At 31.2% G+C, this 17,281-nt stretch overlaps 1 protein-coding gene across 6 annotated transcripts in view; it reads right to left on the bottom strand.

Annotated features, from left to right (window-relative positions):
- Nucleotides 1-17,281, bottom strand: part of LOC126902824 (serine-rich adhesin for platelets) — a 137,685-nt gene that overhangs the window by 5,403 nt on the left and 115,001 nt on the right. For all 6 annotated transcript variants that reach the window (XM_050680453.1, XM_050680454.1, XM_050680452.1 and 3 more), the window contains 7 exons: nucleotides 13,172-13,236; nucleotides 4,839-6,226; nucleotides 2,420-2,492; nucleotides 2,313-2,353; nucleotides 627-1,551; nucleotides 242-470; nucleotides 9-154 (listed from right to left, as the gene is read on the bottom strand). In XM_050680453.1, coding sequence (XP_050536410.1) covers nucleotides 9-154; nucleotides 242-470; nucleotides 627-1,551; nucleotides 2,313-2,353; nucleotides 2,420-2,492; nucleotides 4,839-6,226; nucleotides 13,172-13,236 — 2,867 coding nt within the window. The remainder of the gene's footprint in view (nucleotides 1-8; nucleotides 155-241; nucleotides 471-626; nucleotides 1,552-2,312; nucleotides 2,354-2,419; nucleotides 2,493-4,838; nucleotides 6,227-13,171; nucleotides 13,237-17,281) is intronic.

The following is a 17,281-nucleotide window of genomic DNA, read 5'->3' as shown; positions in this document are numbered from 1 at the left end:
GTTTTTACCGGCTAACACTAAGATCTAAAGTTTGGCCTTGAGGACTTGGGGCTTGTGTTACTTGAGGACTTGCAGTTGTTGTGTTTGGACTAGTACGATGTCCAGTAGTTCCTCCGTAATGGTGAGGACTTAGGCTATTTGAATATGTGATTGCCTGTGAAAAATAAATTGGGCTGTAGAAATAATGATTTAAGTGCAGTTAGGGTAGAGTACATGTATGTTTGTTATTTATTTTTTGTACCTGTGGACTCGTTGAAGTTACGCTAGACGTAGAAAGATCCATTACCGAAACTGTACCAGGAGAACGGGTTAGAGGTAGTGGTAGCGGAAACGGCAGTGGTTTCATTCCACTACTTGCAGCAGCGATACATTTTACAGACAAATTAATCGCTGCTGTTGTTGGAAAACCTGTTTGAACTGATGGTCCAGAGGATGTGGGTGGATTTGCACCCTCATATTGATAGAGAGGCCTATGAATTTATTTTACGAATTAAAAGTTTGATATGTGTTTGAATAATAATAATAAAGTTAATTATTATTTAATTTTTTGAAAAAATGATTAAAGTAAAAATTCTTATATAGATTTTTAAAAGTTATTTTATAATTTACAACACAATATTAGCTACCTGGGATACAATGGTGGTTCAATGGAATCATCCATTGGAACTGATTGTTCTGGTTTCATTATTATCTGATGAGGTTGATACATAGTTGATGCATCTCCATATTCTGAAGAATAGCGTTGACACTGTTGTTCAGAACCATAGCGATCTCCATACGAAGAGGAAGCTACAGTGGCAGCCGAAGAGTTTAGTGAGTTAGGGTAAGAGGGTGGTCTAACTTCATAGGAACGCGTGGCTGCTATTTCGGTTGAGTAAGACGGTGAAGGTCTGTTAATATTTGTTAATGTATAACTTCGATCTGCTCGGTTGTACATATCTTGTTGGCTTGGGCCATTGATTTGTTGTTGTTGGGTCTCATAAGGTCTGTGCTGTAATCTAGAATTTGTATCCATCATCATATAAGCTGATGATGATGATGTCGTATTTTGTTGTTGGGAATGAAGAGGTGATGATGTTGTCATAGTGTTGTGTTGTTGGATTTGTTGATGATGATTTATAGTTTCCATACTACCCGATAGAGAAGATGAGTTTGAGTCATGGCAATGATCATAAGACATAGCTATTGGCGTACGTCGGTTGCAAGGAGGTGTTACTGAGCGGCAAGAGCTTACTGAATGCATTTCTGATTTAATATTCATTGTGTCATCTTGTGTTGGAGTGGATATCGTACCGTCACAACACCCAACTTCAGACTTTAACTGTAATTGTTTTGTGTCTGGTTTTTCTTCTGCATCATCATCTTTGTGCAATGTTTTTGTCTTAATGATTGATTTTGTATTTACTGATGTTGGTGATCCATAATACGAAGAAGTAGTCAAGTAGTCGGCACTAGGTGATCTACTGACTGATCCACAGTTGTCACCATATATTTGGTATGTTTCTTTAATATTGTTAATATGTTTGTAAGGTTCAAGACTGTTATTGCATACTAAAAATTAAAAAAATACTGTCTAAGTAGGATATATTGACTAATTGATATGTTTATACCATTGTATTATAAAACAATTTAGAGAAATTTTAATAATAGTATTCCGATTGTGATTAAGTTTTGCTGAGAGTAGATTGCCGGTATATACTTAGGGGATACCTGTAAGGGTAGCGATGTGTTGTAATGATATTTTTTTCAGACGTTCTCGCTGTGCCTGTTTAGTAGCCGCTGCTTTTGGACACCCTGATAGGCTCCTGTGTGAATTTCGGTTTGAACTGACATGTCCCCGTCCATTACATCCCGGAGTAGGACACTTCAGAATGATTTCATGCATGGCCAAAACTGGTCATTATAATTATAAATAGGAATAAGTTAATTGGTATTAAAATTGCACGCAAACTTTTCGAAAAGAGATAAAAATATCGCCATTGACTTTTTTTAAAGAGAAATGTAATTGATAAACAATGATATACATAACGAAATGGTTAGGTAAAGAAAAATATGAATAGATAGTAAGAGAATACATAATAAAAAAAAGTGATTTTTAAATACTGTTTGTACTAGTATATACTATTTTATGGAAAACGTTATGGCAACTTCATATTATGAACTGGAGGAATCTACCGTATTTGTAATATCAGCTTTCTACCCCCAGCTAATTCAGATTTTTCACTGCTTAATATTATTGTTCATATTTGTAAATGGTAAAAATTATTACTTGATAAACTAAAATAGAAAATAACTATGAGTTTAACGCTTACTTTCTGATGCACCTTTATCCTTTCGGGGACATCCCGATAAGCTGCATGTACGAGCAGAAATAAAAATTTATATCTTATATATTATTTGAAATTTCTAATAAAATTACCTTCTATGATGTGAGTATAGTCCAGTAATATGACCTTGACCAATACATCCAGGCGTTGGACATTTATTTCCGTCTGAAATAAATTAAATTTTTTACATATTTTTTTAATACGTTTTAATTAATTTTTTTAGAATCGTAATTTTCATTATTCTATCGTATAAGAGTCTTCATTTTTATTACTTTTATTTAAAACATAAGTAAAAAAGAGATAAGTTTAATTTTTTTCCAACGTCAGCAATCACAAAGGCGCCGATTATACTAAATGGGTAGATAAGAAATAATGATTCTCAATTGTAATATGAAGTGTGTTTAGATAAAATTTATTATTTTGAAATTTTAGTTATACATTCTATTTTTAATTTAAAACTCAAAGCTCTGGCATAATTTAGGAATTTTAATTAAAAAAACCAAGCACAGGGGGGTCGTGGCACAGTGGTGACGTGGCATAGTTGGGTCAAGTATAATGATATCTGACAGTGATTAAAAACATTATTATAAAAAACGCTTCGATGCAAATCTGTAGATAGTGTTTAATTTTTAAAAAATGATGGATTATTCCAAAAGCTACATGATCTCTTATTTCATTATTTATATTCTGATTACAAGTTTTATAATTTATAAGTGTAATATATGAATAAATAAATAAATATATAAAGGGAAATGGTTTTATTTAAAAAAAAAGTATGTCGAATGAAAGAGGTATATAAATATTCTTTCTTATAAAAAAATTGTATTGATCCATACATTTTTCAAAAAGTTATAGCATTATAAAGTTAAAAATTTTAAATATAAAATCGAGAATTTTAACACAAAAATAGCATACGGTAACTATTTTCACCTTGAAGATAAAATAAAGTCCGAAATTTTTTTTTTCTATAATAAAATATATTACATAAGTTTTAATTTAAGGTATATATAAAAGTGTCAGTACTTCCGGAACACTTTCAAAAGTTAAGTTGAAAGTGTTAATTTTTTATAAAAAAGTTGTCATTTTGAATTCCCCTTTGTGGGAAGGTAAAAGGTCAAATTTATAAAAAAAAAAATATCAAATAATAGGTAAATACTTCATGTATCTATATAAAAAAAAAATTATATTCATTTTCTCATTTTTAAATAAATTATAGCGATTTTAATTTTAAAAAATTGAAAAAATGTTAAAAATTTGCGATTTTTTAATTTTTGGAGATTTCCCCCATTTACGGGGGACGAGGGAAATTTTTTCAATTTTCGAGGGTAATAACTTCGACTAGATACGATTTGTGATCTTTTTTCGTATCGTTGAAAGAAATCGATTTGGTGAATGCTAAGAAAAAGTGGTAACGGACACACACACAAAAAAAAACACATCATAGTAAAATTAATACCTTCTCAGCTTCGCATTGAAGCTAATATTAATGTTAAAATATAAATAAGAAAAATTAGTATCAAAAAGAATTAAAAGATCAAAAGGTTAAATACAATACTCTACTCTATGTATAGGGATACAAGGTGCCTTGTAAGTGTTAGTGTGGGTGTGTTTGTATATTGGTCTATACATGTTAAATATTTGAAATTTAATATCGATCTTATACCAAAGTGAAACACGATAAATTTACATGCAATTCTAGTTGGTTTAACATAAAACTTTATAACCATCTATAATATTCCCTCCACTGAGTCTCGTAAATTATTAAGTATTATAATGTTACGATACCTTATAAAGTATTCTTTTTGATAAAAAAATTCTAATGACGTTTTAACTGTTAAAATTGAATAATCATTTAAAAGGTAAAAGTTATGTTGTTACATATACTAAGTATTATTTAATAATTAAATTAATATTTTATGATTGATGTACGTATTTATCAAATCATAAATAATTTAACTTTTAAATAACTTAAAAATTCCCTTCCAATTTCAATCATTTAATGCTTCTTGTTTTTGAGTCTAAAATTCTTATCGAAATGTTGTCTTAAAATATATACTGATTTTATGACAGTAAAAGGATGGCGAATGTTTATAGTAACGAGTAAAATATTTGTACATGGATAGGTTGGTATAATAAATTCTAAGAATCAGCAAGTTGACTTAGAGAAAAGAGGAAGTCGATGAAATGGAAACCATCTATAGTTTAGAAGGGGTCTGTTATATAATAAAGAGAGGGTAAGAGTGTTAACAACTTGTACCCATTGCTCGTGTTTGGGGTTAAGTCGGCACGTGATCGGCGTGGAGATGTCCTCTTAAGCACAGGCTACTCTACCACCAACTTCTTACCCTTTCCTTCACTGCCACACAATCACTACACAATACTTTGTCAACAACAGTCCTTGAATGTTAATTAGCGCTAAATTTTGTTGATTCGCTAGACAATGAATACGCTCATAAGATTACCGAGATAATACGACTGTCGAGAATATCATAATGTTAATAAAAAATGTACCTTTAATCATACATCCCGGCATCATGTTATCAACGTGGTTAAGTTTGGGTGTGCCAACAGATGTTCTAGGAGATAAGCTGCCTGTTGCGCTGACCACAGAAGCTCCCAAAACACCTTCGCGGGCCACTTCTTGTAGAGCTGTGGCTGCTCTTGAGTCAGCACCTGCTGGTTGTAATATCGTATATTGTTTGGACAATGGACTCGGAGAATCCATTTTATTTACTCCACAAGATATATCAGGTTTATCTGAAGCGTTGTCATCCTCGAGCTTCACACTAACAGGCCTTACTGGTGCAACTGGTATTGTATCTCCGACTGTCAAATTTCCGTCTTGTAAGCTTTTTGTTGGTGAAATTTGACCGGTCATATTAGCTGTAGTAGGGCCTGTATATCCGACTACAAAAGTAGCGCCGGCTGGTGGATACGGACCTAGAGGAGACATGGCTACGCTGACCGCAGAAGGCAAGTCTAGTCGATCTTTTGCATCTCCACCTGTAACAGGACGGAATGCTGAAAATGCCGTCTTGTCTATCATGTATGTATCATACGCATTACTAGACTCAGTTTTTAACGACATTTCGTCAGCTCGTAAATGGCTATTGTTGTTGCGTCTGTCAACGTCTAACTTGCGTCGAAGTCGATCGCCGGCTGAGTCTTCATCATCTTTGTCACCAGTTCCCGTAGCAGACATATCTATTTCCAATTCGTCTGAAGAATCATCAACCAGTTCATTAAAATCTGGTTCATATTTGGACGGTGCATACTTTTCTGATTTGTGTGATTTACAGTGATCACCGTTATTGTCCTTGTCTATTTTAATGATGTCATTTTGAGTATTTCGATGGGGAGAGCCTGATAATTTTAATTCAGATGCTGAATCACATGTGTTTTTATTTTCATCAACATTTGATGCTGTGTGAACGGTTTTCTTTTCATCAAATAAGTTTACAAATGCAGGTGACTCGTATCGGTCGTCGTCGTGTGCGTTTCTGTAAAATGAAGAGTGTCGTGATCCGGGCCAACCGCCGGATAGACTTTTTAATGCAGCTTCGGTCTCTCTGATAAGTGTTTCGTCATCAACTGCATCGTCTCCACTGGCTTTTGCTTGTTTTTTTGGTATAGAAGTCGTGGTCGTACCCGATGAGCTAGTATTTCCATTACTAGCAATTGGCCTCTTTTTGGGTAATACCATAGATTTTTGTATAGTGCTAGTGCTAATAGACCCTTCGCCAGTCAAAGTTTTATCTTTCTCCATTACTTCTTGTACTTGTTTAAGTGCACGGCGCCTTTTTTTATATGAAAAAGTTTCGTCTGAGGTTGTTGTAGATTGTGCTTTTGCCTTTACTTGGCTATCATAGGTGGATTTCCTTTTAGATGGCTGTAATAACCTAAAAAAATATAAATGTTTAGATATTTAGAATATAACTTTTTATCTCTCCTAATTTTTTCATATAATAATATAATATTTTAATTCTTCATAGAGTAATATAATATTAATTGACTAGAAATAATTATATAATTCATGAATGTACGTTAAAAATAAATAATAAATTTAATGAAATCAAGTTTTTGTTTTTACTATTAATTATTTTCACTATTTATTAATATTTTTACTCTGCTATTAAAAAAGGGGAGAATACCAATAACTTGTTTTTTTCAGGCCGTCTCAATTGGTTATTTAATTTGTTGAAGATCAGTTTTACCAGGGTCGTTTAGTATTTTTTTAATTAAAACCGTTCCTTGATTTTTATAATGAAAGGGAAACAGGGTTACTTAATAATAACGCTGCAATATATACACCAGAAGACATCAATAAAGATGATGATTGAAGGGTAGAATTATTATACTGGAATAATAGCTGTTGTAAAGGGTAGTTTGGGTGTATAAAATATATTGTTGTTTGAAAAAAAAAAATTAAATATCTAATCTTAACGTAGAAAAATGTTGAAATGATCAAATTGCTTGTAAGATTTTGTAAATATCTGAGAATATTGACTATAATTGTAACCCTAAAATAATAAATAATTATTTGAATTTTTTTCTATTTATTTTTCAAGTTACAGCTTGCTATATTTTTTTTTATATTTGTGGCCATTTTTTAAAAAGATTTTTCTTTAATATTTTTATTTTAACGACGATAGATAATTACTGTAAAATGTTAAAGGATCAAAGGATAAACGGTTGTTTAAGTATGAGCTAACACACTGACAAATTACTCCTGTTTCTCTCATTTTCCACTGCTATTTACTGTGGGAAATTATACTTTATCCATTCAAACGCAGTATTTTAGGGTAAAAACGAAGGGCAAACCCTACGACAAGGTCTGCAGTCGTGCTTTTGCTATGGTTGAGGCAAGTTCATTGCTGACTGTTCTTCATAATTTTGCGTATTCTATGAATCTAAACGATTTAAGTACAGAATTAAGATATGGTGTCTCAATTTAATTAAATAATACTAATAAGAGCTAAACTTTCATTGAATTATTGTCCTATTTTTCAATACATGTTATAAAAATTATTATTTACTAAAATGTACTTTTTGTGTTTCAAACCTAATAAAGCTTTAAATAAATTTATGTATGATTCAAAATAAATTAATATTTTTACTGTAAATTTTTTATTTTTTTCCAAATAATATAAAAATATATTTCTAATTGATTATAAATATTTTAAAATCATATAATCTTAATGTTGATGATTAATTATGATTAATATGATTGATATAATATATATTTTATTTAATGACAACTTTTAACTAAATAGTGAAAGTCTTTGTATTTTAAAATTATAAATATGAATGGATTACGTACTATATATTTCGTAAAATTTATTTATAGTGAAGAATCAAGTATTTCGTTTTAAAAGCATAATGAAAATTTATTTAAATTATTTATTTAATCAAAATCAACCAATATTTTATCTTTGATTTTTTTTGTTTATCTATTTTCTTTTTTTATCCGATGGATTAATTAAGTGCTAAAGGCGTGTAAAGTAATCATCAGATATGATTAGTGATACTTGTTAGTTGTTCAATTAATTAAAGTAGTTGTTTAAATTTAATTAATTTCCAGATAATAGATATTCAAAAATAATCTGATAAAATCGAGGAGTCTTTTTTAAAATTAATTCTATCATTATTTTTAATAAGATACACTAAAGAAAATAAATAAAAAAAGTAACTAAAATTGACAATTATTTATTCGATTTTATAGACGTTGTCCTAAAAAAACGCTTAACGTGTATTTTATTTCAGGAGTTTATTTTTGTCGTTTGATATGTCTTTTTTCAGCTTATAGTGTGCTGTTTTATAGTTTTTATTGTCTCTGTCTATTCGACGTGGGAAAGGTTGACTTTATAAATGGTATAACGCATTGAATCGGGGCAATGTCACGCTAGAAAAATATTTATACTATTATATTGTTCTGGTAACATTCTGCGCTCATTGAGGTGTGTTCCGCCAACATGTGCATGTCAGCATTACATTAAGATTTCGACAATGATCGTTCAAAACATAGTCATCCACCAAAAATGATATTTTATGTCCTGTTATTAACATATTACCTTCTTGACATTTTAATTCTGAAGTCACGTAAGTTTATCTATAATTGTAATATCCGAATCAAGCAGCTTTTATTTGAAAAAAATATAAATACAAATCCATAATAATGGATGTTTAAAAGGTTGGACACTTATTTCGTTGCAGTTAATAAAAAATAAAACAATATAACTACTCAACAAGTTTTTACGTGGTCAAATAAATTTGAGTTGGTCCTTTTTTTCTATTGATCCATCATATTGTTACTGCTGCTTCAAAACGCTTTTAAGAGTCATTATCGTATATTTAAAGCAATTTTCTAGGGACTATTATTAAATTAGTTATATTTAGAAATTCTTATTGGGGATGGGGGAGTTGAGGTAATTTTTAGAACATAGATTAATAGGGAGATTCAATCTTTCACTACCTTTGCTACTAAGATTTTATGTTCATGGAGTTGGCCTAAACTTAATGGACTCTTCCTGTAAATATGCCATTGGTTAAGAAGTTTACAGTAAATACTAGAAATTGAATAATAATGATCAACAAAAATAAAAAAATAAAAAAAATAGTAAAGGGACTTTTTAATGTAAAATCAACATATTTAAAAATTTCAATTATAACCCTAATGAGTTGTTTGAAACATTAGTTTCAAAATTAATCAAAATTATTTTAATTTAGATTTTAAAATTAATTCTTGTACTATAGAATTGTCGACAAATTTAGTTTTTTTAATTTAATTTTTTTATGATACGCTTATATTTTAATCATTCAATGAAAGGTATTCGATGGTAATATAAAAAATTTACAAATATTTTATTATTTTGTCTATAAATTATGTTTTCTTTGACAAACGGTTTGTGGAAAATTTTAAATAAGAAAAACATCACCTCTTCCCATCGTCAAGGAGAGAGGGTTATAAAAAGATTGTACATGAACATTTTTTCAGATATACTGCTGAAATAGTCTAAGCAAGGGACATTTAATCTACAGCCTCTTCGCATTGGTCTGATTTATGACCATAGCGGCCGCTACCACCGCCGGCGAAAAGGACCGCTACTCAGATGTTGCCGCGGCGGTGTCTTGATTTATATACCCCTGGTGGAGGGTGACAAAGAAAACATTTGGGGTAGCGATGGTTTAATCTCGATTCGGGATTTGGACACGGGACTTGAACGTCTCTCCACGACTTCGCCAGATGGAGTCGCACAAAGTTATTTCGTTTGCGATACTTCAGGTATATATGAAGGATTTATGGGTGGACGCGGCGATCGTATCGACAGTGGTACGTGGGCTCAGTCGACAAGGAAGCGGTAGTCAAAAGTAAAGAGGAGGAGGTAAGCTTTATTAGTTTTGTACCGATCGGAATCGTCGCCACACGCGCCTAAACTTTAGAGTATTCGTGTGAACTTTGGCGGCGAGACACCCGATGGCTAAGACGGATAAAATGCAATACCGGACGAGAACTGTGCGAACCGCTTCCAGCGAATTGACTTTATCGTGACAACCTGTGACCGGAACATGACCGGATTTCCCTTATCGTTAAGATAACCGCATTCTCTAATATATACTTATGTTTTCCTTTTTCTCTTTTGACAACATCAAAAACAGTGTTCTTATACATTATACTGTTAGACAAGCATATATTTATCTAAATATTTCACGACTACTGTGACACCGTAGTGTCACAGATTTTACTGATAGGAAATTTTCAAAATATCTTTTTATAAAAAACAATGTTACATTAATTTTTAATAAAAATTTTCTATTAAAAGTAAGCTTCAAGTTGCTCAAATAAAAATAAAAACATAAAAGAGTTTAAAATTAATCAATGAAGCTTTGTTTTGTGTACGCATAAAAATTTATTTTGTTTAACACGGCAGGTATGCGTAAAAAAACTGAGTATGATTTTTTTAATAACAAAAATTGTGCTTTAGATTTTTAAACAAAAATGCGTCATTTAAACAGTAATAATAAAAGGCAGCAGGTAAATTGTTTGTCAAAGTCATAAAAAAAGTTAGTAGGGTGAAAAAACAGGAATTCGTTTGAAGTACTACTAGATTAGCTGGTCGAATAACGACAAGCTTGCCAATTCGTGAATACCCCTGTACATGAAAATAGCTTTCTATACTTTCACCATACCATTCCCCTACCTTTTCATTATGTTTTTCTCTGTATTGCTGAATTAAACTTTTAATTTTCATTCTTAATCCGGAACGTAAAGAACCGACGTCGCAGGTTGTATTTCGAATGAATATTATACTTTTTTTTTATTGTTATTCCAACAAAAATCTAAAGGAAACGGATGTTTTTTTTCATCTCCTTAAAACTCCAACACTACATTTGTTTCCGTCTTCAATGCTATCATACGACCCGTAATGAAAGTATGATTATATTTTTTTATACACTTTGGTTAAGTAATTTCTAAAATGGTTACTTTGACGAAAAATAAACGAGTACCATGACGGAAATCGTTAAAGTATATAAGACTCAGGTGTTGTTATTTTATTTTGAATTTTGCAACTCTCAAACAATTACTCCTAAAAAAAAAATAAGCCATTACGGATTTGAAATAATTCATTTGAAAATATTGCCACTCTTATTAAAATATATTTTTTTCCGTGAAAAGTATTAACAAAAATACTTTGAAAAATATTTGTGGCGTTCCATTAGTAACGGGTCGTACGTTAGTTATTTATGAGTTCAAGTATCACAACTCGTTTATTGTATATAATACTACGACGCCCCCATCTCTCGAAAACCAACACCCGCCAATAGGGGAATTGGCCAGGATACAATCCCAACACGGTATTCCAATTTTGTTTCCGAAAAGTAATTAACGCATTAATTTTTAGTCACTGCGGTCGTCGTCGTTGTTTTTTAAAACCCTTTCTCTACCCACCGTCTTTCCCGTCCCTGACATCATTTTATTATTATTTTTTCCTCTCCATCTGTATATCAAATCGTGTCTAACCCTTTTTCTTTCTCGTGGCGCCCGTTTTCCGTCGGAAAATATGTATAAATTTAGGGACGTGAGGGATGGCTAAAAACACGTAGCGCCAAGTCACAAACCCTAATTTCATGATTTTTTTTACAATTATTTTTTAATATATTAATTTGGCAAGACGGGTGTTGTTTTTCATTAAAAAAAGTGTAACAGGGTAATGAAAAATGTAAAAGGATCTGGGGTGTTATGAATAGGTCATGGTGTGAGAATATGATTGGTGTATTTTGGTAGAAAAAAACCTCGTGATGACTAGTACTCTTTTCGACGGTGCACTTCTATTAAAGCTGTAAGGCATTTTTGGAAGTTTAATTGTTGTACGTAGAAAAATGGATAATTTAATGTGGGCTCAAAAAATATAAGTTTTTTCGTCAATTAAGTAATAAATAAACAATAATATTTAAGAAATAGTATTTATTGGACAATATTTCATACAGAATTTGTGAATCAATAATGAAATAATGTTCCAAATAATATGTTTGCAAGTAATTGAAATGTAAATGAGAAACAATTTTCTAATTTGAACTTCATACCTAAACTTTATGATCCTGCTCTACTTAAGAAGTTTATGAAAGCTCCAAGAGTATAATAGTATAATTGATTTTAACTTTTTATTTCGTGATATATAATAAAAAGTAAAATTAAGAAACAGACATTTTTAATGGAATTTTCATTAAATTATTATTAAAATTAAAATAATACAGATCGTTTATTTGTTCAGTATAGGTTCTAAGGTTGACCGAACTATTGCAAGTTTCTTGATATCTGTGATTCCAATTTATTTCAAACATAATTTAATAGAAATTGGATATATAAGCTTGAATTTTGTAAATGTATTGGCATTTTGATGTATTTAGCGTGTAGTATAAACACGTGACATTATCAATAGCGTAATCACACGGTTTGCGTTAGGGTTTTTTTTTTTACTAAGCAAAAACTAAATAATGAGAATGAAAAAAAACCCTTGACAAGATGGTTATTGTGGTTTCAGCTGTGGAAATACGTTTTGTGGTCAGATTTACGAACAAGACAGCAAAACACAATAATAATAATGTAATACAAGATTCTTCCCTCCAGACAAAATAATTCCAACGGTCCAGAAAGCCATAAATTTGTTTAGGGCTGGCCGGCTGTCCCTCGTGTTTTCCTTATCATTTCGCAGGCATTAAAGTTTACAATAACCCTCCGGCCATGTAATTTTTTTTTTTATTAATAGCTGATATACGATTGTCATGGAACTGATCAAAAGTATGATTAGTAATTTTTAAAATAGACATATAGTTTAAACATTTAAATGATTCTTCTTTATAAGACTTTACCTGGAGTGTACGTTTAATTTGGAAAGAAAAAAGGGCAAAACAAATAAAAAAGATTGCCATGGGTGTTTTTGTTTTCTTTTTACTTGTGGTAATAAAGCTCGAGACTGAGACTAAAAGTGCCGTAAAGTTTATTAATGTCCCCCACCGGTTGTCTCGTATTTTTTTTAAGTCTCTTTTCCTTGGTGTCTTATGTGTCTCCAAGGAGCCACGGGAGCCTTCATTTACCACCCTCTCTTATGCGAGGGCAACACGTGTGCTTAATCGGCTTCTGTGTAGAATTATGATTAAAAAAATCGATGTTAACCTCGGGGACTGAGTTTGTAAAACAAAAAATGAAATAAAAATATGAACGGTAAAATACTATAGAGGCTTAAAACGAAACCGTAAATCTTACGGTGAATTTTCCCAATAATTTTCCCCTCTAGTAAAACGCGCTTGAAAAAATAATAACTTAAAAAAAACATTTAGGTACTCACATTTGTCCATCGGTATGATGAGCCGCATATCCAGCGACATTGCTATTAGTTTGAAGTTTTTCTTCCTGTAAAAATGAACAAGAATTTTACTAACTAAACAGTTAATGACTTTCATGTTTAAAAATTACAATTTAAATTTGGTAAACGTCTAGTGTGATTGATGATGCAAAACTTTATTTGAAGAATGACTATATGTGTACTGTGTGACTGTTTTGCTTTGGTCTAATTTTATGCTCTAAACTTAAAATAATATTGGTAAAACCCTTTTTATCTACAGTCTGATTACTAAAAAGAGTTTAAGACTATTTGTCAAATAGTTTTTATTTTACTACTAATATTTTAAATATTAGTAATGAAAATTATATGAACTAATAGAGTTGTTAATTTAACCTTGTAAAATTGCCACTGCCATTTTATGTATAATCAAAAATTACATATGTATATTTAAAATTTAATGCTGTACAATTTTTACTACAACATGGACTAAAACCTAGAGACTAAAAATATTTAAACATCATAATAATAATAATAATAAAAAAGGACACTTTTTTCATTGTTTTTTATGTAATAAAAAATACCACGAAATGTCACTGAAAAATAGGGAGAGAAAGAATCTGAACAACAAAACTGGTACAGTTCAAAATCCGGACGTGACCAACTTTTCACTTTTTTTAATTCGAGTTAAAAATGACGTGACGTCGTGTTGGCGGCTGTAACATAGAATATTATTGTTCCCTTTATTCCGGAAACGACATGGTAAAACTTAAAACTTGATGACCTCGGAAGTTGGTAAAAACTACTGCTTGTGTCCCCTTACGAGGTTAAAAAAATTATATTTCATACAAAACACAATGTCAATTTTTGATGTTTTTTGTACCATTGACATTTATTTTAGAAGTCTACCAACCACAAAAAAGCATAATAATAATGCACAATGTCAAAATATTCAATTTTTGAGTAATACCCTTATGGATCCAAAACTTAGTAGGGACTTGCTTTTTTTATTTTAAATAAATAATATTTTTTTTGTTTAATGATACATTTTATTTTATCTAATTATTTAATATTTGTTAACAATTAAAATCGACGCCTTATTTGAAATCATGTTTATATGTATTTCCTAATATAAAGTCTTATAAATAAATATTTAGTTAAGGTCTAATTAAGCACACATCCTTACTAATGTTAATACATCCTTGACCTTGATATAGAGTGTACATGCGGGAGTAGTACACGTATTTTCTATTTTCCTTGAAGAATTTCTAAGAAAAACAAGGGGGTGCCCGGTTGTATTTTACAGTCAAGAGTATATATAAACGAGAACATAGTGGGTTCCTTAGCTCTAACGGGATGTTAACGTGATTATGTGGGCGTAACGACAGTGAAACAGAAAAACAAATAATCTAGCGCTGGTATAACGATCCCGTTGGGACTAGGGTCCAGTACTCCTTACATGACCATTGTCCACCAGTAAACAGCATTTTAAAACGTGTTGTTTTGGATTTCCTTTTTCTACCTTAGACGTATTAACCGATCTTTACGACTTTTTGAACGGATCGGCCAACGACGACAACAATGGTTTTTATAAACTCCATCAGGCAACTGGGGTCTTTGGGCAAATTTTATGTGTTCATAAAAGCTTGTCCAATTGGGACCAACGATAATGTAGAAAATGAGAAATACTTGTTAACCATAAATTATTATTCTTATAATGCAAAGACTTTCATTATACGGTTTTCTTTTATCCAATATTCTATACATTATTTATATATTAGGTCGGTAAAGTACTTTATAATTAAAAAAAAAGTTGTCTTATATCATACGCCGTATAGGCGGTTGTGCTGGTGGGTATAATGTAAACGTATGTGTCGAAGGATTATAAGAATCATTTTTCTAGGATATTTTACATTTGTAAAAATTGATTTCATGTACATTTTGAAGTTTGGTACCTAGGGAATTTGAAACGCTACAGTAAGGGGGGCGGGTGTTAAGAAATTGATGGATGATCGGTAGATGAAGAATCGACGGTTTTCCACGTGACCCAACACGACCGACCTTCTCTGACGATACATCATTTTGTTCAGCCACCGTAGACTAAGTGAATTCCACTTGCCAAAAGTTGTACTTTCCTCCTTCCTATAACATTCTAATGGGACCGATACGTCTTTGGGCGTCTTTAATGACCAACTGTTTTCCGGAACGCGGTCGTCGCGGTAACCGTCAACCGACCGTGTAAACCACACCGTTTCCTTTTCTCCTACGTCATTTCTCTCATCCGTCTTACGCCGCGTACTTATTTAACGCAAAGTAATACTTTTAGAAAGTTAGTCAAGCCCTTGGTGGATATATGTTTTTTCGTGCAAATAATAATTTTATCCTAAATAAATACATTTCCGTGATTGTAGCAAACAATATTCATGTTTACAAATGTATACTCGATATTATCACTAATGTTAATGCATTGGCTTTCTTAAATATTTTTGAAGAAAATATAACACAACCCTCCGATAAAATTACCCCGTAAATTCGTGTGAATTGATTACGTTAACGAGATAATACTCACATGGCATATGCAAGTGACAAAAAAAGTATATACATCAGAGGGGAACACTTTGGTTTCACGCACCTGACGCCCTTATGTAAATCTTAAAGTTCCATCATGTATATTATGACAATAATTTAATCTTTCAAAAGAGATTTTCTTTGCTGGATGACTGATTTTACGATGGCACCCCGAGGATTGAATGCAAATTATGTGTTATTATTACTACCGTCGTATACGTTTGTCATTACGTTTCTTTAAGATATCTGTGAGATACGATTATACGGTTCAACTGTTTCTTCAACACACATCCTCGTAAAAGAAATGAATACCAATTTGAATAATATTAATCACCCCGTTTTCCTTTTATCGTTTGCACGTAAATTCAATTTTTAATAAGATTGGCTAAGTTTCTTTGAAATAAAGCCAACCTCGTTGTAACTGTGTGAGTTGCACGTATTTTTCTGATTAAACAACAACATGAGTTTATAAAATACTGTAGTTTCGATTGAAAAGTTGTATAAATATGATATCTCTATTTGTTTTAGCTTAAAGTTAATTACACGGAAAAACAAATGGTTACAGATTTCATGTCAGCGTATACTAATTACAAATTACTTAGAAAAAAAAAAAATGAATAATAATAAATACGTATTCGTTAATCTAAGTATAAAGATAATCATATTACATAGAAAATTATTTTTATGAAAACTTTCTTGTTAGTTTTAGTTTCTGAAAGTGCTCGTGGTACTCTTATAAAATTACGTATACTAATGAACGTTGTCTGGTGACGTCATCAGGAAATTGAAAAATGTTTCAACATTCTCATACTTATTACCGACCTGCCAAAAACTACTGACATTCGTTTATAACGGTATACATTTTAATAACATCGACCCGCTACCATCGGGACAGGTCCTTGATGAGTATACCAAATCTCCGACATCTCGTAGGGCGGATATGTTTCTGTCCTTCATAAGCGTAGGGAATGAGAAAATTATACATCCTTCAAATAAACTCTTATGTTCGTGCTGTGTTTTTTATCAGGAACTGCGTCACTGATGTTTACATAAGTTAAAATAAAACATTTGACATACATAAACTTCTAGTGATTATTGCCTGCTAAGTGAAAATGTTTGTTTAACAGATTTCATTTTGAATAGATTTTTAGTGAAATATATACTTAATGTAAAGTAGCATTTTCTAATTAATTACAAGCTTAAATTTGTTCTGTGGATAAATATAAAATTAGTATAATTTTGTAGTTTTAATGAAGTATGATGAATGGTGAAAATTGTGATGTATATCAAATAATATTTCTTATGGGTTAATAGTCTTATACTATATTTGTAATTCATTTCGCAGGATGATAATGGATATCGACGGTCAAATAATGTGCTGGATATGTAAAATAAATGGCAGACCTTAATAATAATCAGCATGTTTTGAAATAGGGTTCAGAAAGCCATATTAATTATCTTCTCCACAGTTAACTTATGGAGATCTTGTATAATCTTCTGTCTCTCTCTCATCGTGTTATCCGTTATCTCGACTACAACGAATTGGGG

This window comes from Daktulosphaira vitifoliae, unplaced genomic scaffold (assembly GCF_025091365.1).
Source record: "Daktulosphaira vitifoliae isolate Bord-2020 unplaced genomic scaffold, ASM2509136v1 Scaffold_3, whole genome shotgun sequence".
Taxonomy (NCBI): Eukaryota; Metazoa; Arthropoda; class Insecta; order Hemiptera; family Phylloxeridae; genus Daktulosphaira; species Daktulosphaira vitifoliae.
The sequence above is the reverse complement of the archived record's forward strand: the minus strand, read 5'-3'. Positions and strand labels throughout refer to the sequence as shown.